The sequence below is a fragment of the Oncorhynchus masou genome, chromosome 17, assembly GCF_036934945.1.
Source record: "Oncorhynchus masou masou isolate Uvic2021 chromosome 17, UVic_Omas_1.1, whole genome shotgun sequence".
Taxonomy (NCBI): domain Eukaryota; kingdom Metazoa; phylum Chordata; class Actinopteri; order Salmoniformes; family Salmonidae; genus Oncorhynchus; species Oncorhynchus masou.
In genome coordinates, this window is record NC_088228.1 from 41,975,656 (window position 1) to 41,999,181 (window position 23,526).

Below are 23,526 nucleotides of genomic sequence, written 5' to 3' on the forward strand. Positions count from 1 at the left end.
TACGGCCCAGTATATCACTGGGGCCAGGCTCACTGCCATCAAGGACCTCTATACCAGGTGGTGTCAGAGGAAGGACCTTAAAATGTTCAAAGACTCCAGCCACCGATGCACCAATTCTGGAACAAACAGGACCCTGAACAGTTTCTACACCCAAGACTGCTACATAGTTAACCAACCTGGACTATCCACATGCCTTTTTTGCACTCACTCTTTTGACTCATCACATATGCTGCTGTTACTGTTTTTCCTGTTGCCTCGTCACTTTATGTACATATCTACCTTTCACTGCTAGTCTACGGCTGTTGTTTACAGAGGGAGAGAGGGGTTCTAATAGTATCTCTGTGTTATCCTCGTGGTGTTATCCTCGTGGTGTATCTCAACTCTCTCCCCCATCAGTATAAGAAGCTGCTGACACCAGAGGGAGGGAAGGTCCAGACCCACCAGAGGTTCATGGCTGGCTCTCTGGCAGGAGCCACCGCCCAGTCATCCATCTACCCCATGGAGGTGAGAGGACCACCCACTGTTACCGAGGGTCTCTGTCACTGTCAGATCCATGGAATTAATTTGATCAAGTAGCATTCCCATAGTACAGCAACATGAATCAGTCAACTGCATTCACGTTAGCAGGTGGTATACAATTCATTTAACATAAGAAACACTTTATCTCAGGTAGAAATATGTCCCTGAAAATACATTTGTCTGGTACATTTTGAACTTAAAAGTTTCAACTTAAATGTTAGTGTAACCGAACATACAAACGTTTCATGGGAACGTTGCAGGAACATTTCTGTGTCTCAGTTGTCAGGACGTCACCTGATGGTCCCAAAGAAGGTCGTTTTCTTTCATTACACGTCACACCTTGTTACTGTTGCCGAGTCAATCAAGGCCCTGATTGGTGAACCACTGATCCATTCACAGCTCTTTGTTTTTGGCAAGGTTAGGGAAACTCACACACAGTGCATTTAACATACAGTATGAAAGTTGAAAACACTATCTGACACACGTTGACATGGTTACATTGTGCATTTTCATTCATACAGTCATTATTATGCAGTGTGCAAATCTGTCATCAAGGCAAAGGGTGGCTGGTATATAAAATATACTTTGATTTGTTGAACACTTTGTTGGGTTACTACATGATGTTATTTAATAGTTTTGATGTCTTCACTATTAATCTACAATGTAGAAAATAGTCAGTTAAGAAAAACCCTTGAATGAGTAAAACTTTTGATCGGTAGTGTATTTTAATGTAATTATTTGGCAAACACCCTGAACTGATCGAATTCTAATCAGTTTCTCATTGAAAGATTGCAATTTGTAGGATCAGCACACATTATGACAGCATTTCCACTACCTCTCATAAACTATCAGTACTTATTATTTCTATATAGCTGAGCATCATCTCTCCATTGTCTTCTTTCTCCTTCAGGTGATGAAGACCAGACTGACTCTGGGGAAAACTGGCCAGTATAATGGAATGTTTGACTGTGCCAAGAAGATTCTGAGGAAAGAGGGCATCAAAGCCTTCTATAAAGGCTACACTCCCAACATGATCGGCATCATTCCCTATGCTGGCATCGACCTAGCTGTTTACGAGGTCTGACGATTTCTATCATAGAGTCAATGCTGTTTCTCATTCCACATTGTAGTACTGCAATGATTTACAGTTCACTGCCGTGTATTACTGAAAACAGAGTTTCATAATGTTGGACGTTTTTCAGGACTCAAGATGGAATCCACTGAATTGTGTTCATCGAACGTCTCGTTATTCTAAATGAGAGAAGGCTGACCACATTAATGTGACCACTGTCTGAACACCGATTCTCTTTGGCGCCAGTCACATGATGATACTAAATGATGATACTTCCCTTACCCCACCCTCTCTTTGTGCACCCTAGAGCCTGAAGAATGCATGGTTGTCCCGCTATGCCAAAGACACAGCCAACCCTGGCATCTTGGTGCTGTTGGGCTGTGGCACCATCTCCAGCACCTGTGGCCAGCTGGCCAGCTACCCCCTCGCCCTGCTTCGCACACGCATGCAGGCACAAGGTAGTAAATACATCTGCAACTAGATGAGATATTCTTTATTTATTGAAGCCGAAAAACATTCCAAATCATCTCTCCAGCAGCACAGAAAGAAATCTTTGACGAATGGAACCAGTTGCTACAGACAGTGTATGTCCTCATATGTAGGCTGCTACTGATATGTCCTGATATGTAGGCTGCTACTGATATGTCCTGATATGTAGGCTGCTACTGATATGTCCTGATATGTAGGCTGCTACTGATATGTCCTGATATGTGGGCTGCTACTGATATGTCCTGATATGTAGGCTGCTACTGATATGTCCTGATATGTAGGCTGCTATTGATATGTCCTGATATGTAGGCTGCTACTGACAGTATATGTCCTGATATGTAGGCTGCTACTGATATGTCCTGATATGTAGGCTGCTACAGACAGTATATGTCCTGATATGTAGGCTGCTACTGATATGTCCTGATATGTAGGCTGCTACTGATATGTCCTGATATGTAGGCTGCTACTGATATGTCCTGATATGTAGACTGCTACAGATATGTCCTGATATGTAGGCTGCTACTGATATGTCCTGATATGTAGGCTGCTACTGATATGTCCTGATATGTAGGCTGCTACTGATATGTCCTGATATGTAGGCTGCTACTGATATGTCCTGATATATGTAGGCTGCTACAGACAGTGTATGTCCTGATATGTAGGCTGCTACAGACAGTGTATGTCCTGATATGTAGGCTGCTACTGATATGTCCTGATATGTAGGCTGCTACTGATATGTCCTGATATGTAGGCTGCTACAGACAGTGTATGTCCTGATATGTAGGCTGCTACAGACAGTGTATGTCCTGATATGTAGGCTGCTACTGATATGTCCTGATATGTAGGCTGCTACTGATATGTCCTGATATGTAGGCTGCTACAGACAGTGTATGTCCTGATATGTAGGCTGCTACTGATATGTCCTGATATGTAGGCTGCTACAGATATGTCCCGATATGTAGGCTGCTACTGATATGTCCTGATATGTAGGCTGCTACAGACAGTATATGTCCTGATATGTAGGCTGCTACTGATATGTCCTGATATGTAGGCTGCTACTGATATGTCCTGATATGTAGGCTGCTACTGATATGTCCTGATATGTAGGCTGCTACTGATATGTCCTGATATGTAGGCTGCTACTGATATGTCCTGATATGTAGGCTGCTACTGATATGTCCTGATATGTAGGCTGCTACTGATATGTCCTGATATGTAGGCTGCTACTGATATGTCCTGATATGTAGGCTGCTACTGATATGTCCTGATATGTAGGCTGCTACTGATATGTCCTGATATGTAGGCTGCTACTGATATGTCCTGATATGTAGGCTGCTACTGATATGTCCTGATATGTAGGCTGCTACAGACAGTGTATGTCCTGATATGTAGGCTGCTACTGACAGTATATGTCCTGATATGTAGGCTGCTACTGATATGTCCTGATATGTAGGCTGCTACTGATATGTCCTGATATGTAGGCTGCTACTGATATGTCCTGATATGTAGGCTGCTACTGATATGTCCTGATATGTAGGCTGCTACTGATATGTCCTGATATGTAGGCTGCTACTGATATGTCCTGATATGTAGGCTGCTACTGATATGTCCTGATATGTAGGCTGCTACTGATATGTCCTGATATGTAGGCTGCTACAGACAGTGTATGTCCTGATATGTAGGCTGCTACTGATATGTCCTGATATGTAGACTGCTACTTATATGTCCTGATATGTAGGCTGCTACTGATATGTCCTGATATGTAGGCTGCTACAGACAGTATATGTCCTGATATGTAGGCTGCTACAGACAGTGTATGTCCTGATATGTAGGCTGCTACAGACAGTGTATGTCCTGATATGTAGGCTGCTACAGACAGTGTATGTCCTGATATGTAGGCTGCTACAGACAGTGTATGTCCTGATATGTAGGCTGCTACTGATATGTCCTGATATGTAGGCTGCTACTGATATGTCCTGATATGTAGGCTGCTACAGACAGTGTATGTCCTGATATGTAGGCTGCTACAGACAGTGTATGTCCTGATATGTAGGCTGCTACAGACAGTGTATGTCCTGATATGTAGGCTGCTACTGATATGTCCTGATATGTAGGCTGCTACTGATATGTCCTGATATGTAGGCTGCTACTGATATGTCCTGATATGTAGGCTGCTACAGACAGTGTATGTCCTGATATGTAGGCTGCTACTGATATGTCCTGATATGTAGGCTGCTACTGATATGTCCTGATATGTAGGCTGCTACTGATATGTCCTGATATATAGGCTGCTACTGATATGTCCTGATATGTAGGCTGCTACTGATATGTAACTCGATATGTAGGCTGCTACTGATATGTCCTGATATGTAGGCTGCTACTGACAGTATATGTCCTGATATGTAGGCTGCTACAGACAGTGTATGTCCTGATATGTAGGCTGCTACTGATATGTCCTGATATGTAGGCTGCTACAGACAGTATATGTCGTGATATGTAGGCTGCTACTGATATGTCCTGATATGTAGGCTGCTACAGACAGTTTATGTCCTGATATGTAGGCTGCTACAGACAGTGTATGTCCTGATATGTAGGCTGCTACAGACAGTATATGTCCTGATATGTAGGCTGCTACAGACAGTATATGTCCTGATATGTAGGCTGCTACTGATATGTCCTGATATGTAGGCTGCTACTGATATGTCCTGATATGTAGGCTGCTACTGATATGTCCTGATATGTAGGCTGCTACTGATATGTCCTGATATGTAGGCTGCTACTGATATGTCCTGATATGTAGGCTGCTACTGATATGTCCTGATATGTAGGCTGCTGATATGTCCTGATATGTCCTGATATGTCCTGATATGGCTGCTACTGATATGTCCTGATATGTAGGCTGCTACAGACAGTATGTATGTCCTGATATGTAGGCTGCTACTGACAGTATATGTCCTGATATGTAGGCTGCTACTGATATGTCCTGATATGTAGGCTGCTACTGATATGTCCTGATATGTAGGCTACTGATATGTCTGATATGTAGGCTGCTACTGATATGTCCTGATATGTAGGCTGCTACAGACAGTATATATGTCCTGATATGTAGGCTGCTACTGATATGTCCTGATATGTAGGCTGCTACAGACAGTTTATGTCCTGATATGTAGGCTGCTACAGACCTGATATGTGGCTGCTACAGACAGTATATGTCCTGATATGTAGGCTGCTACTGACCTGATATGTATATGTCCTGATATGTAGGCTGCTACTGATATGTCCTGATATGTAGGCTGCTACTGATATGTCCTGATATGTAGGCTGCTACTGATATGTCCTGATATGTAGGCTGCTACTGATATGTCCTGATATGTAGGCTGCTACTGATATGTCCTGATATGTAGGCTGCTACTGATATGTCCTGATATGTCCTGATATGGGCTGCTACTGATATGTCCTGATATGTAGGCCTGATATGTCCTGATATGGCTGCTACTGATATGTCCTGATATGTAGGCTGCTACTGATATGTCCTGATATGTAGGCTGCTATGTCCTGATATGTAGGCTGCTACTGATATGTCCTGATATGTATGTCCTGATATGGGCTGCTACTGATATGTCCTGATATGTAGGCTGCTACTGATATGTCCTGATATGTAGGCTGCTACTGATATGTCCTGATATGTAGGCTGCTGATATGTCCTGATATGTAGGCTGATATGTAGGCTGCTACTGATATGTCCTGATATGTAGGCTGCTACTGATATGTCCTGATATGTAGGCTGCTACAGACATGTCCTGATATGTCCTGATATGTCCTGATATGTAGGCTGCTACTGATATGTCCTGATATGTATGCTACTGATATGTCCTGATATGTAGGCTGCTACTGATATGTCCTGATATGTAGGCTGCTACTGATATGTCCTGATATGTAGGCTGCTACTGATATGTCCTGATATGTAGGCTGCTACAGACAGTATATGTCCTGATATGTAGGCTGCTACTGATATGTCCTGATATGTAGGCTGCTACAGACAGTTTATGTCCTGATATGTAGGCTGCTACAGACAGTGTATGTCCTGATATGTAGGCTGCTACAGACAGTATATGTCCTGATATGTAGGCTGCTACTGATATGTCCTGATATGTAGGCTGCTACTGATATGTCCTGATATGTAGGCTGCTACTGATATGTCCTGATATGTAGGATGCTACTGATATGTCCTGATATGTAGGCTGCTACTGATATGTCCTGATATGTAGGCTGCTACTGATATGTCCTGATATGTAGGCTGCTACTGATATGTCCTGATATGTAGGCTGCTACTGATATGTCCTGATATGTAGGCTGCTACAGACAGTGTATGTCCTGATATGTAGGCTGCTACTGACAGTATATGTCCTGATATGTAGGCTGCTACTGATATGTCCTGATATGTAGGCTGCTACTGATATGTCCTGATATGTAGGCTGCTACTGATATGTCCTGATATGTAGGCTGCTACTGATATGTCCTGATATGTAGGCTGCTACTGATATGTCCTGATATGTAGGCTGCTACTGATATGTCCTGATATGTAGGCTGCTACTGATATGTCCTGATATGTAGGCTGCTACTGATATGTCCTGATATGTAGGCTGCTACTGATATGTCCTGATATGTAGGCTGCTACTGATATGTCCTGATATGTAGGCTGCTACAGACCTGATATGTGGCTATGTCCTGATATGTAGGCTGCTACAGACCTGATATGTAGGCTGCTACAGACAGTATGTCCTGATATGTAGGCTGCTACAGACAGTGTATGTCCTGATATGTAGGCTGCTACAGACAGTGTATGTCCTGATATGTAGGCTGCTACTGATATGTCCTGATATGTAGGCTGCTACTGATATGTCCTGATATGTAGGCTGCTACTGATATGTCCTGATATATAGGCTGCTACTGATATGTCCTGATATGTAGACTGCTACTTATATGTCCTGATATGTAGGCTGCTACTGATATGTCCTGATATGTAGGCTGCTACTGATATGTCCTGATATACAGACAGTGTATGTCCTGATATGTAGGCTGGCTGCTACTGATATGTCCTGATATGTAGGCTGCTACTGATATGTCCTGATATGTAGGCTGCTACTGATATGTCCTGATATGTAGGCTGCTACTGACAGTATATGTCCTGATATGTAGGCTGCTACAGATATGTAGGCTGCTACAGACAGTGTATGTCCTGATATGTAGGCTGCTACTGATATATGTCCTGATATGTAGGCTGCTACTGATATGTCCTGATATGTAGGCTGCTACTGATATGTCCTGATATGTAGGCTGCTACAGACATGTCCTGATATGTCCTGATATGTATATGTAGGCTGCTACTGATATGTCCTGATATGTAGGCTGCTACAGACATGTCCTTATGTCCTGATATGTCCTGATATGGCTGCTACAGACAGTGTATGTCCTGATATGTAGGCTGCTACAGATATGTCATATGTAGGCTGCTACTGATATGTCCTGATATGTAGGCTGCTACTGATATGTCCTGATATGTAGGCTGCTACTGATATGTCCTGATATGTAGGCTGCTACTGATATGTCCTGATATGTAGGCTGCTACTGATATGTCCTGATATGTAGGCTGCTACTGATATGTCCTGATATGTAGGCTGCTACTGATATGTCCTGATATGTAGGCTGCTACTGATATGTCCTGATATGTAGGCTGCTACTGATATGTCCTGATATGTAGGCTGCTACTGATATGTCCTGATATGTAGGCTGCTACTGATATGTCCTGATATGTAGGCTGCTACTGATATGTCCTGATATGTAGGCTGCTACTGAGACAGTGTCCTGATATGTAGTGCTACTGACAGTGATATGTAGGCTGCTACTGTCCTGATATGTAGGCTGCTACTGATATGTCCTGATATGTAGGCTGCTACTGATATGTCCTGATATGTAGGCTGCTACTGATATGTCCTGATATGTAGGCTGCTACTGATATGTCCTGATATGTAGGCTGCTATGTAGGCTGCTGATATGTCCTGATATGTAGGCTGCTACTGATATGTCCTGATATGTAGGCTGCTACTGATATGTCCTGATATGTAGGCTGCTACTGATATGTCCTGATATGTAGGCTGCTACTGATATGTCCTGATATGTAGGCTGCTACTGATATGTCCTGATATGTACTGATATGTCCTGATATGTAGGCTGCTACAGATATGTCCTGATATGTCTGCTGTCCTGATATGTAGGCTGCTACTGATATGTCCTGATATGTAGGCTACTGATATGTCCTGATATGTAGGCTGCTACTGATATGTCCTGATATGTAGGCTGCTACTGATATGTCCTGATATGTAGGCTGCTACTGACATGTCCTGATATGTCCTGATATGTCCTGATATGGCTGCTACAGACAGTGTATGTCCTGATATGTAGGCTGCTACTGATATGTCCTGATATGTAGGCTGCTACTGATATGTCCTGATATGTAGGCTGCTACAGACAGTATGTCCTGATATGTCCTGATATGTCCTGATATGGCTGCTACTGATATGTCCTGATATGTAGGCTGCTACAGATATGTCCTGATATGTAGGCTGCTACTGATATGTCCTGATATGTAGGCTGCTACAGACAGTATATGTCCTGATATGTAGGCTGCTACTGATATGTCCTGATATGTAGGCTGCTACTGATATGTCCTGATATGTAGGCTGCTACTGATATGTCCTGATATGTCCTGATATGGATATGTCCTGATATGTAGGCTGCTACTGATATGTCCTGATATGTAGGCTGCTACTGATATGTCCTGATATGTAGGCTGCTACTGATATGTCCTGATATGTAGGCTGCTACTGATATGTCCTGATATGTAGGCTGCTACTGATATGTCCTGATATGTAGGCTGCTACTGATATGTCCTGATATGTAGGCTGCTACTGATATGTCCTGATATGTAGGCTGCTACTGATATGTCCTGATATGTAGGCTGCTACTGATATGTCCTGATATGTAGGCTGCTACTGATATGTCCTGATATGTAGGCTGCTACTGATATGTCCTGATATGTAGGCTGCTACTGATATGTCCTGATATGTATGTATGTCCTGATATGTAGGCTGCTACTGATATGTCCTGATATGTAGGCTGCTACTGATATGTCCTGATATGTAGGCTGCTGACTATGTCCTGATATGTCCTGATATGTAGGCTGCTACTGATATGTCCTGATATGTAGGCTGCTACTGATATGTCCTGATATGTAGGCTGCTACTGATATGTCCTGATATGTAGGCTGCTACTGATATGTCCTGATATGTAGGCTGCTACTGATATGTCCTGATATGTAGGCTGCTACTGATATGTCCTGATATGTAGGCTGCTACTGATATGTCCTGATATGTAGGCTGCTACTGATATGTCCTGATATGTAGGCTGCTACTGATATGTCCTGATATGTAGGCTGCTACTGATACAGTGTATGTCCTGATATGTAGGCTGCTACTGATATGTCCTGATATGTAGGCTGCTACTGATATATGTCCTGATATGTAGGCTGCTACTGATATGTCCTGATATGTAGGCTGCTACTGATATGTCCTGATATGAGGCTGCTACTGATATGTCCTGATATGTAGGCTGCTACTGATATGTCCTGATATGTAGGCTGCTACTGATATGTCCTGATATGTCCTACTGATATGTAGGCTGCTACAGACAGTGCTATGTCCTGATATGTAGGCTGCTACAGTCCTGATATGTAGGCTGCTACTGATATGTCCTGATATGTAGGCTGCTACTGATATGTCCTGATATGTAGGCTGCTACTGATATGTCCTGATATGTAGGCTGCTACTGATATGTCCTGATATGTAGGCTGCTACAGATATGTCCTGATATGTAGGCTGCTACTGACAGTATATGTCCTGATATGTAGGCTGCTACTGATATGTCCTGATATGTAGGCTGCTACCTGATATGTATGTCCTATGTCCTGATATGTAGGCTGCTACTGATATGTCCTGATATGTAGGCTGCTACTGATATGTCCTGATATGTAGGCTGCTACTGATATGTCCTGATATGTAGGCTGCTACTGATATGTCCTGATATGTAGGCTGCTACTGATATGTCCTGATATGTAGGCTGCTACTATGTCCTGATATGTAGGCTGCTACTGATATGTCCTGATATGTAGGCTGCTACTGATATGTCCTGATATGTAGGCTGCTACTGATATGTCCTGATATGTAGGCTGCTACTGACAGTATATGTCCTGATATGTAGGCTGCTACTGATATGTCCTGATATGTAGGCTGCTACAGATATGTCCTGATATGTAGGCTGCTACTGTCCTGATATGTAGGCTGCTACAGACAGTGATATGTCCTGCTACTGTATGTCCTGATATGTAGGCTGCTACTATATGTCCTGATATGTAGGCTGCTACAGATATGTCCTGATAGTGCTACTGATATGTCCTGATATGTAGGCTGCTACTGATATGTCCTGATATGTAGGCTGCTACTGATATGTCCTGATATGTAGGCTGCTACTGATATGTCCTGATATGTAGGCTGCTACTGATATGTCCTGATATGTAGGCTGCTACTGATATGTCCTGATATGTAGGCTGCTACTGATATGTCCTGATATGTAGGCTGCTACTGTATGTCCTGATATGTAGGCTGCTACTGATATGTCCTGATATGTAGGCTGCTACTGATATGTCCTGATATGTAGGCTGCTACTGATGTATGTCCTGATATGTAGGCTGCTACTGATATGTCCTGATATGTAGGCTGCTACTGATATGTCCTGATATGTAGGCTGCTACTGATATGTCCTGATATGTCCTGATATGTAGGCTGCTACTGATATGTCCTGATATGTAGGCTGCTACTGATATGTCCTGATATGTAGGCTGCTACTGTCCTGATATGTAGGCTGCTACAGACAGTATATGTCCTGATATGTAGGCTGCTACTGATATGTCCTGATATGTAGGCTGCTACAGACAGTATGTCCTGATATGTAGGCTGCTACAGACAGTGTGATATGTCCTGATATGTCCTGATATGTAGGCTGCTACAGACAGTGCTATATGTCCTGATATGTAGGCTGCTACTGATATGTCCTGATATGTAGGCTGCTACTGATATGTCCTGATATGTAGGCTGCTACTGATATGTCCTGATATGTAGGCTGCTACTGATATGTCCTGATATGTAGGCTGCTACTGATATGTCCTGTATGTAGGCTGCTACTGATATGTCCTGATATGTAGGCTGCTACTGATATGTCCTGATATGTAGGCTGCTACTGATATGTCCTGATATGTAGGCTGCTACTGATGTAGGCTGCTATGTCCTGATATGTAGGCTGCTACTGACAGTATATGTCCTGATATGTAGGCTGCTACTGATATGTCCTGATATGTAGGCTGCTACTGATATGTCCTGATATGTAGGCTGCTACTGATATGTCCTGATATGTAGGCTGCTACTGATATGTCCTGATATGTAGGCTGCTACTGATATGTCCTGATATGTAGGCTGCTACTGATATGTCCTGATATGTAGGCTGCTACAGACAGTGTATGTCCTGATATGTAGGCTGCTACTGATATGTCCTGATATGTAGGCTATATGTCCTGATATGTAGGCTGCTACTGATATGTCCTGATATGTAGGCTGCTACTGATATGTCCTGATATGTAGGCTGCTACTGATATGTCCTGATATGTAGGCTGCTACTGATATGTCCTGATATGTAGGCTGCTACTGATATGTCCTGATATGTCCTGATATGTAGGCTGCTACTGATATGTCCTGATATGTAGGCTGCTACAGATATGTCCTGATATGTTTACTGTCCTGATATGTAGGCTGCTACAGACAGTGTATGTCCTGATATGTAGGCTGCTACTGACATATGTAGTATATGTCCTGATATGTAGGCTGCTACTGATATGTCCTGATATGTAGGCTGCTACTGATATGTCCTGATATGTAGGCTGCTACTGATATGTCCTGATATGTAGGCTGCTACTGATATGTCCTGATATGTAGGCTGCTACTGATATGTCCTGATATGTAGGCTGCTACTGATATGTCCTGATATGTAGGCTGCTACTGATATGTCCTGATATGTAGGCTGCTACTGATATGTCCTGATATGTAGGCTGCTACTGAGACAGTGCTATGTCCTGATATGTAGGCTGCTACTGACAGTATATGTCCTGATATGTAGGCTGCTACTGATATGTCCTGATATGTAGGCTGCTACTGATATGTCCTGATATGTAGGCTGCTACTGATATGTCCTGATATGTAGGCTGCTACTGATATGTCCTGATATGTAGGCTGCTACTGATATGTCCTGATATGTAGGCTGCTACTGATATGTCCTGATATGTAGGCTGCTACTGATATGTCCTGATATGTAGGCTGCTACTGATATGTCCTGATATGTAGGCTGCTACTGATATGTCCTGATATGTAGGCTGCTACTGATATGTCCTGATATGTAGGCTGCTACTGATATGTCCTGATATGTAGGCTGCTACTGATATGTCCTGATATGTAGGCTGCTACAGACAGTGTATGTCCTGATATGTAGGCTGCTACAGACAGTGTATGTCCTGATATGTAGGCTGCTACTGATATGTCCTGATATGTGCTACTGTCCTGATATGTAGGCTGCTACTGATATGTCCTGATATGTAGGCTGCTACAGATATGTCCTGATATGTAGGCTGCTACTGATATGTCCTGATATGTAGGCTGCTACAGACAGTGTATGTCCTGATATGTCCTGATATGTAGGCTGCTACTGATATGTCCTGATATGTAGGCTGCTACTGATATGTCCTGATATGTAGGCTGCTACAGACAGTCCTGTATGTCCTGATATGTCCTGATATGGCTGCTACTGATATGTCCTGATATGTAGGCTGCTACTGATATGTCCTGATATGTAGGCTGCTACTGATATGTCCTGATATATAGGCTGCTACTGATATGTCCTGATATGTAGGCTGCTACTGATATGTAACGATATGTAGGCTGCTACTGATATGTCCTGATATGTAGGCTGCTACAGACCTGATATGTGTATGTATGTCCTGATATGTAGGCTGCTACAGACAGTGTATGTCCTGATATGTAGGCTGCTACAGACAGTGTATGTCCTGATATGTAGGCTGCTACTGATATGTCCTGATATGTAGGCTGCTACTGATATGTCCTGATATGTCCTGATATGGCTGCTACTGATATGTCCTGATATGTAGGCTGCTGACAGTGTCCTGATATGTCCTGATATGTCCTGATATGGCTGCTACTGATATGTCCTGATATGTAGGCTGCTACTGATATGTCCTGATATGTAGGCTGCTACTGATATGTCCTGATATATATGTAGGCTGCTACTGATATGTCCTGATATGTAGGCTGCTACTGATATGTAATATGTCCTGATATGTAGGCTGCTACTGATATGTCCTGATATGTAGGCTGCTACTGACCTGATATGTATGCTATGTCCTGATATGTAGGCTGCTACAGACAGTGTATGTCCTGATATGTAGGCTGCTACTGATATGTCCTGATATGTAGGCTGCTACTGATATGTCCTGATATGTAGGCTGCTACAGACAGTATATGTCCTGATATGTAGGCTGCTACTGATATGTCCTGATATGTAGGCTGCTACAGACAGTTTATGTCCTGATATGTAGGCTGCTACAGACAGTGTATGTCCTGATATGTAGGCTGCTACAGACAGTATATGTCCTGATATGTAGGCTGCTACAGACAGTATATGTCCTGATATGTAGGCTGCTACTGATATGTCCTGATATGTAGGCTGCTACTGATATGTCCTGATATGTAGGCTGCTACAGACAGTATATGTCCTGATATGTAGGCTGCTACTGATATGTCCTGATATGTAGGCTGCTACTGATATGTCCTGATATGTAGGCTGCTACTGATATGTCCTGATATGTAGGCTGCTACTGATATGTCCTGATATGTAGGCTGCTACAGACAGTGTATGTCTTGATATGTAGGCTGCTACAGACAGTGTATGTCCTGATATGTAGGCTGCTACTGATATGTCCTGATATGTAGGCTGCTACTGATATGTCCTGATATGTAGGCTGCTACTGATATGTCCTGATATGTAGGCTGCTACTGATATGTCCTGATATGTAGGCTGCTACTGATATGTCCTGATATGTAGGCTGCTACTGATATGTCCTGATATGTAGGCTGCTACTGATATGTCCTGATATGTAGGCTGCTACTGATATGTCCTGATATGTAGGCTGCTACAGATATGTCCTGATATGTAGGCTGCTACTGATATGTCCTGATATGTAGGCTGCTACAGACAGTGTATGTCCTGATATGTAGGCTGCTACTGACAGTATATGTCCTGATATGTAGGCTGCTACTGATATGTCCTGATATGTAGGCTGCTACAGATATGTCCTGATATGTAGGCTGCTACAGACAGTGTATGTCCTGATATGTAGGCTGCTACTGATATGTCCTGATATGTAGGCTGCTACTGACAGTATATGTCCTGATATGTAGGCTGCTACTGATATGTCCTGATATGTAGGCTGCTACAGACAGTATATGTCCTGATATGTAGGCTGCTACTGATATGTCCTGATATGTAGGCTGCTACAGACAGTTTATGTCCTGATATGTAGGCTGCTACAGACAGTGTATGTCCTGATATGTAGGCTGCTACAGACAGTATATGTCCTGATATGTAGGCTGCTACTGATATGTCCTGATATGTAGGCTGCTACTGATATGTCCCGATATGTAGGCTGCTACTGATATGTCCCGATATGTAGGCTGCTACAGATATGTCCTGATATGTAGGCTGCTACTGATATGTCCTGATATGTAGGCTGCTACTGATATGTCCTGATATTTAGGCTGCTACTGATATGTCCTGATATGTAGGCTGCTACTGATATGTCCTGATATGTAGGCTGCTACTGATATGTCCTGATATGTAGGCTGCTACTGATATGTCCCGATATGTAGGCTGCTACAGACAGTATATGTCCTGATATGTAGGCTGCTACTGATATATCCTGATATGTAGGCTGCTACAGACAGTATATGTCCTGATATGTAGGCTGCTACTGATATGTCCTGATATGTAGGCTGCTACTGATATGTCCTGATATGTAGGCTGCTACTGATATGTCCTGATATGTAGGCTGCTACTGATATGTCCTGATATGTAGGCTGCTACTGATATGTCCTGATATGTAGGCTGCTACTGATATGTCCTGATATGTAGGCTGCTACAGACAGTGTATGTCCTGATATGTAGGCTGCTACTGATATGTCCTGATATGTAGGCTGCTACTGATATGTCCTGATATGTAGGCTGCTACTGATATGTCCTGATATGTAGGCTGCTATTGATATGTCCTGATATGTAGGCTGCTACTGATATGTCCTGATATGTAGGCTGCTACTGATATGTCCTGATATGTAGGCTGCTATTGATATGTCCTGATATGTAGGCTGCTACTGATATGTCCTGATATGTAGGCTGCTACTGATATGTCCTGATATGTAGGCTGCTACTGATATGTCCTGATATGTAGGCTGCTACAGACAGTTTATGTCCTGATATGTAGGCTGCTACAGACAGTGTATGTCCTGATATGTAGGCTGCTACTGATATGTCCTGATATGTAGGCTGCTACTGATATGTCCTGATATGTAGGCTGCTACAGACAGTGTATGTCCTGATATGTAGGCTGCTACTGATATGTCCTGATATGTAGGCTGCTACTGATATGTCCTGATATGTAGGCTGCTACTGATATGTCCTGATATGTAGACTGCTACTTATATGTCCTGATATGTAGGCTGCTACAGATATGTCCTGATATGTAGGCTGCTACTGATATGTCCTGATATGTAGGCTGCTACAGAGAGTATGTGTCCTGATATGTAGGCTGCTACAGAGAGTATGTGTCCTGATATGTAGGCTGCTACTGATATGTCCTGATATGTAGGCTGCTACTGATATGTCCTGATATGTAGGCTGCTACTGATATGTCCTGATATGTAGGCTGCTACTGATATGTCCTGATATGTAGGCTGCTACTGATATGTCCTGATATGTAGGCTGCTACTGATATGTCCTGATATGTAGGCTGCTACAGACAGTGTATGTCCTGATATGTAGGCTGCTACAGACAGTGTATGTCCTGATATGTAGGCTGCTACTGATATGTCCTGATATGTAGACTGCTACTGATATGTCCTGATATGTAGGCTGCTACTGATATGTCCTGATATGTAGGCTGCTTCTGATATGTCCTGATATGTAGGCTGCTACTGATATGTCCTGATATGTAGGCTGCTACTGATATGTCCTGATATGTAGGCTGCTACTGATATGTCCTGATATGTAGGCTGCTACTGATATGTCCTGATATGTAGGCTGCTACTGATATGTCCTGATATGTAGGCTGCTACTGATATGTCCTGATATGTAGGCTGCTACTGATATGTCCCGATATGTAGGCTGCTACTGATATGCCCCGATATGTAGGCTGCTACAGACAGTGTATGTCCTGATATGTAGGCTGCTACAGACAGTGTATGTCCTGATATGTAGGCTGCTACAGACAGTGTATGTCCTGATATGTAGGCTGCTACAGACAGTGTATGTCCTGATATGTAGGCTGCTACTGATATGTCCAGATATGTAGGCTGCTACTGATATGTCCTGATATGTAGGCTGCTACTGATATGTCCTGATATGTAGGCTGCTACTGATATGTCCTGATATGTAGGCTGCTACAGACAGTATATGTAGGCAGTATATGTCCTGATATGTAGGCTCCTGATATATAGGCTGCTACTGATATGTCCTGATATGTAGGCTGCTACTGATATGTCCTGATATGTAGGCTGCTACTGATATGTCCTGATATGTAGGCTGCTACTGATATGTCCCGATGTGTAGGCTGCTACTGACAGTATATGTCCTGATATGTAGGCTGCTACTGATATGTCCTGATATGTAGGCTGCTACTGATATGTCCTGATATATAGGCTGCTACTGATATGTCGTGATATGTAGGCTGCTACTGATATGTCCCGATGTGTAGGCTGCTACTGATATGTCCCGATGTGTAGGCTGCTACTGATATGTCCCGATGTGTAGGCTGCTACTGATATGTCCCGATATGTAGGCTGCTACTGATATGTCCCGATATGTAGGCTGCTACGGATATGTCCCGATATGTAGGCTGCTACTGAAATGTCCCGATATGTAGGCTGCTACTGATATGTCCCGATATGTAGGCTGCTACTGATATGTCCCGATATGTCGGCTGCTACTGATATGTCCCGATATGTAGGCTGCTACAGACAGTGTATGTCCTGATATGTAGGCTGCTACTGATATGTCCCGATATGTAGGCTGCTACTGATATGTCCCGATATGTAGGCTGCTACTGATATGTCCCGATATGTAGGCTGCTACAGACAGTGTATGTCCCGATATGTAGGCTGCTACTGATATGTCCCGATATGTAGGCTGCTACTGATATGTCCCGATATGTAGGCTGCTACAGACAGTGTATGTCCTGATATGTAGGCTGCTACAGACAGTGTATGTCCTGATATGTAGGCTGCTACAGACAGTGTATGTCCTGATATGTAGGCTGCTACAGACAGTGTATGTCCTGATATGTAGGCTGCTACTGATATGTCCAGATATGTAGGCTGCTACTGATATGTCCTGATATGTAGGCTGCTACTGATATGTCCTGATATGTAGACTGCTACTGATATGTCCTGATATGTAGGCTGCTACAGACAGTATATGTCCTGATATGTAGGCTGCTACTGATATGTCCTGATATGTAGGCTGCTACTGATATGTCCTGATGTGTAGGCTGCTACTGATATGTCCTGATGTGTAGGCTGCTACTGATATGTCCTGATATGTAGGCTGCTACTGATATGTCCTGATATGTAGGCTGCTACTGATATGTCCTGATATGTAAGCTGCTACTGATATGTCCTGATATGTAGGCTGCTACTGATATGTCCTGATATGTAGGCTGCTACTGATATGTCCTGATATGTAGGCTGCTACTGATATGTCCTGATATGTAGGCTGCTACAGACAGTATATGTCCTGATATGTAGGCTGCTACTGATATGTCCTGATATGTAGGCTGCTACTGATATGTCCTGATATGTAGGCTGCTACAGACAGTATATGTCCTGATATGTAGGCTGCTACTGATATGTCCTGATATGTAGGCTGCTACTGATATGTCCTGATGTGTAGGCTGCTACTGATATGTCCTGATGTGTATGCTGCTACTGATATGTCCTGATATGTAGGCTGCTACTGATATGTCCTGATATGTAGGCTGCTACTGATATGTCCTGATATGTAGGCTGCTACTGATATGTCCTGATATGTAGGCTGCTACTGATATGTCCTGATATGTAGGCTGCTACTGATATGTCCTGATATGTAGGCTGCTACTGATATGTCCTGATATGTAGGCTGCTACTGATATGTCCTGATATGTAGGCTGCTACTGATATGTCCTGATATGTAGGCTGCTACTGATATGTCCTGATATGTAGGCTACTACTGATATGTCCTGATATGTAGGCTGCTACAGATATGTCCTGATATGTAGGCTGCTACTGATATGTCCTGATATGTAGGCTGCTACTGATATGTCCTGATATGTAGGCTGCTACAGGCCCCAGCCGACTTGTAAGTCGCTTTGGACAAAAGCGTCTGCTAAATGGGATATATTATTATTATTATTATGTAGGCTGCTACTGATATGTCCTGATATGTAGGCTGCTACTGATATGTCCTGATATGTAGGCTGCTACAGATATGTCCTGATATGTAGGCTGCTACTGATATGTCCTGATATGTAGGCTGCTACTGATATGTCCTGATATGTAGGCTGCTACAGATATGTCCTGATATGTAGGCTGCTACTGATATGTCCTGATATGTAGACTGCTACTGATATGTCCTGATATGTAGGCTGCTACAGATATGTCCTGATATGTAGGCTGCTACTGATATGTCCTGATATGTAGGCTGCTACTGATATGTCCTGATATGTAGGCTGCTACTGATATGTCCTGATATGTAGGCTGCTACTGATATGTCCTGATATGTAGGCTGTTACTGATATGTCCTGATATGTAGGCTGCTACTGATATGTCCTGATATGTAGGCTGCTACTGATATGTCCTGATATGTAGACTGCTACTGATATGTCCTGATATGTAGACTGCTACTGATATGTCCTGATATGTAGACTGCTACTGATATGTATATGTCCTGATATGTAGGCTGCTACAGATATGTCCTGATATGTGGGCTGCTACTGATATGTCCTGATATGTAGACTGCTACAGACAGTGTATTTCCTGATATGTAGGCTGCTACTGATATGTCCAGATATGTAGGCTGCTACTGATATGTCCTGATATGTAGGCTGCTACTGATATGTCCTGATATGTAGGCTGCTACTGATATGTCCTGATATGTAGGCTGCTACTGATATGTCCTGATATGTAGGCTGCTACTGATATGTCCTGATATGTAGACTGCTACTGATATGTCCTGATATGTAGACTGCTACTGATATGTCCTGATATGTAGACTGCTACTGATATGTATATGTCCTGATATGTGGGCTGCTACTGATATGTCCTGATATGTAGACTGCTACAGACAGTGTATGTCCTGATATGTAGGCTGCTACTGATATGTCCAGATATGTAGGCTGCTACTGATATGTCCAGATATGTAGGCTGCTACTGATATGTCCTGATATGTGGGCTGCTACTGATATGTCCTGATATGTGGGCTGCTACTGATATGTCCAGATATGTAGGCTGCTACTGATATGTCCAGATATGTAGGCTGCTACTGATATGTCCTGATATGTAGGCTGCTACAGATATGTCCTGATATGTGGGCTGCTACTGATATGTCCTGATATGTAGACTGCTACAGACAGTGTATGTCCTGATATGTAGGCTGCTAATGATATGTCCTGATATGTAGGCTGCTACTGATATGTCCTGATATGTAGGCTGCTACTGATATGTCCTGATATGTAGGCTGCTACTGATATGTCCTGATATGTAGGCTGCTACTGATATGTCCTGATATGTAGGCTACTACTGATATGTCCTGATATGTAGGCTGCTACAGATATGTCCTGATATGTAGGCTGCTACTGATATGTCCTGATATGTAGGCTGCTACTGATATGTCCTGATATGTAGGCTGCTACAGATATGTCCTGATATGTAGGCTGCTACTGATATGTCCTGATATGTAGGCTGCTACTGATATGTCCTGATATGTAGGCTGCTACAGATATGTCCTGATATGTAGACTGCTACTGATATGTCCTGATATGTAGGCTGCTACAGATATGTCCTGATATGTAGGCTGCTACTGATATGTCCTGATATGTAGGCTGCTACTGATATGTCCTGATATGTAGGCTGCTACTGATATGTCCTGATATGTAGGCTGCTACTGATATGTCCTGATATGTAGGCTGCTACTGATATGTCCTGATATGTAGGCTGCTACTGATATGTCCTGATATGTAGGCTGCTACTGATATGTCCTGATATGTAGGCTGCTACTGATATGTCCTGATATGTAGACTGCTACTGATATGTCCTGATATGTAGACTGCTACTGATATGTCCTGATATGTAGACTGCTACTGATATGTATATGTCCTGATATGTGGGCTGCTACTGATATGTCCTGATATGTAGACTGCTACAGACAGTGTATGTCCTGATATGTAGGCTGCTACTGATATGTCCAGATATGTAGGCTGCTACTGATATGTCCAGATATGTAGGCTGCTACTGATATGTCCTGATATGTGGGCTGCTACTGATATGTCCTGATATGTGGGCTGCTACTGATATGTCCTGATATGTAGGCTGCTACTGATATGTCCAGATATGTAGGCTGCTACTGATATGTCCTGATATGTAGGCTGCTACAGATATGTCCTGATATGTGGGCTGCTACTGATATGTCCTGATATGTAGACTGCTACAGACAGTGTATGTCCTGATATGTAGGCTGCTACTGATATGTCCAGATATGTAGGCTGCTACTGATATGTCCAGATATGTAGGCTGCTACTGATATGTCCTGATATGTAGACTGCTACTGATATGTCCAGATATGTAGGCTGCTACTGATATGTCCTGATATGTAGTCTGCTACTGATATGTCCTGATATGTAGGCTGCTACTGATATGTCCAGATATGTAGGCTGCTACTGATATGTCCTGATATGTAGTCTGCTACTGATATGTCCTGATATGTGGGCTGCTACTGATATGTCCTGATATGTAGTCTGCTACTGATATATCCTGATATGTGGGCTGCTACTGATATGTCCTGATATGTAGGCTGCTACTGATATGTCCTGATATGTGGGCTGCTACTGATATGTCCTGATATGTAGGCTGTGTAACCTTTTCTTTCCTTCTGCATCCTTTTGTTCATTTACTGTCTCTCTCAGCAACTCTGGAAGTGTCGGACAAGTCCACCATGACTGGACTGATGAAGGGGATCATGGCTAACGAGGGTTTCTTTGGACTGTACCGGGGTATCCTGCCCAACTTCATGAAAGTGATTCCTGCTGTGAGCCTCAGCTATGTGGTCTACGAGTACATGAAGACCGGCCTGGGGATCTCCAAATGACGCAGGGACAGTCAGACAGGATGTTCAGTCTAGGTGTTTTTGGACAGTTTAGTTGGAACTTAGTGATCAGCACAGACTTTTATGATCTCACGTGGACAACCAAACGTTGCCATCTTGTTATCACTCTGTGTACTGGGCCTTACGAGGAGAACCATGAAATCAAGTTTGGGTCTGAGATAGGCCATAGCATTAGACTCTCCAAAAATGATGCTCTCCTCTTTAACTCAAGGTGAAATTCCAATATGGTGCAATATACCTGTCAAGAACTGCATTATGGATCTTAAAACATAGAGGACGAGGTATCGATGTCTTCCGGTGAACACTGAACGAGGTTCAAGAGCTTTGTCCAAACTATTTTTATTCCACTGTGATGTTAGACGCTCCATGCGCACATTTTAGAGAATCCCACACTACTACAGTTTGCTATAGAATTCTGTGGTAAATTGTAGTCTGGGTACCAGTCAATTTAGCTAACGTTCCACTACCTGTACTCCGTGTCATATGCCTAAGATATATTTAAAGAATGAAGAAAGACCTGTCTCTTTGGCATATCACGTGGAGTAGGCTACAAGGAGTGGAATGTTAGCTAAATAGACTGGTCCCCATCATCAACGATCACTCGGGTTGAGTATGATTGTCCTCCTGGTGGGTCCTGCTTGTGGGTCTTCAGATGGCTGAAGAGGCCGATCCGGGAGCCACATATTTTGATGCGTTATGGGCCAGGGTGAGTGGTGGTGGTGGTGGGTGGGCGTTCTTGATGGGAAGTCTGTCCTTTAAAAGTTGCCACTTGTCCTCTGCGGCACGACAGAGATTTTCTTTGTACCATGCAACTTCGTCATGGACAGCTTTTCTCCATGTCGACCTGTCGAGGAGTGGAATATTAGCCAAAAAGGCTGGTACCCAGGCTAAGTAAACTGTAGAATACTATACTACACACGGTAGTATCCCTCGATCAGGGGTGGATGTCAGAAGGTGAATTCACCAATTTGTAAGTCGCTCTGGATAAGAGCGTCTGCTAAATGACTTAAATGTAAATGTAATGGGTATTACTTAATATATAATTTGGTAGAATACTATACTACACAGTGTGGTATTCCTCATTCATGTGTAGTACTTACTGTAGAATTCTGTAGTGAACTGTAAAATATTTGAATATGCCCAGCCAATTCCCCATTTTCCAATTTGTGCCACCCGTGAGTGAGAAGCCTACATGCCAGGTATAGACCATATGTTGTGTTCCCTACAGGTTATGGGAAATGTGCTCTTAGTATTTCTCCAGTAGGTTTCCTCAAGGAGAAAGCCCCCACTTCTATAGCAAAGATAATAAAACAAAAGCACTATAGTAAATACTACAGTAATGTCTAAAAAACACCACAGTAAATACTATAGTATATATTCTACCATTTTTTAACAAAGTAATATTACAGTATGCTATAATAAATTGTAAATACTATAGTATATTAGTAATATATGCATTAAACACTATAGTAAATAGTACAGTAATGTCCACAGAACACTGCAGTACATACTATAGTTTTTTAACTATAGTAATACTACAGTATTTATAAGTGTGGCTTACCCTGAGTTCAATATCATATGTTTCTATCTTA

General features: G+C 42.9%; 1 protein-coding gene across 1 annotated transcript in view; it reads left to right on the plus strand.

Moving 5' to 3' along the window:
• The window catches only part of LOC135558276 (mitochondrial adenyl nucleotide antiporter SLC25A24-like), a 32,157-nt gene extending 9,297 nt beyond the window's left edge, over window positions 1–22,860 (plus strand). Inside the window, exons 5-8 of the mRNA XM_064991993.1 lie at window positions 397–504; window positions 1,430–1,597; window positions 1,899–2,049; window positions 21,735–22,860. Coding sequence (XP_064848065.1) covers window positions 397–504; window positions 1,430–1,597; window positions 1,899–2,049; window positions 21,735–21,916 — 609 coding nt within the window. The 3' untranslated portion in view covers window positions 21,917–22,860. The remainder of the gene's footprint in view (window positions 1–396; window positions 505–1,429; window positions 1,598–1,898; window positions 2,050–21,734) is intronic.
• The last annotated feature ends 666 nt before the right edge of the window (window positions 22,861–23,526 follow it).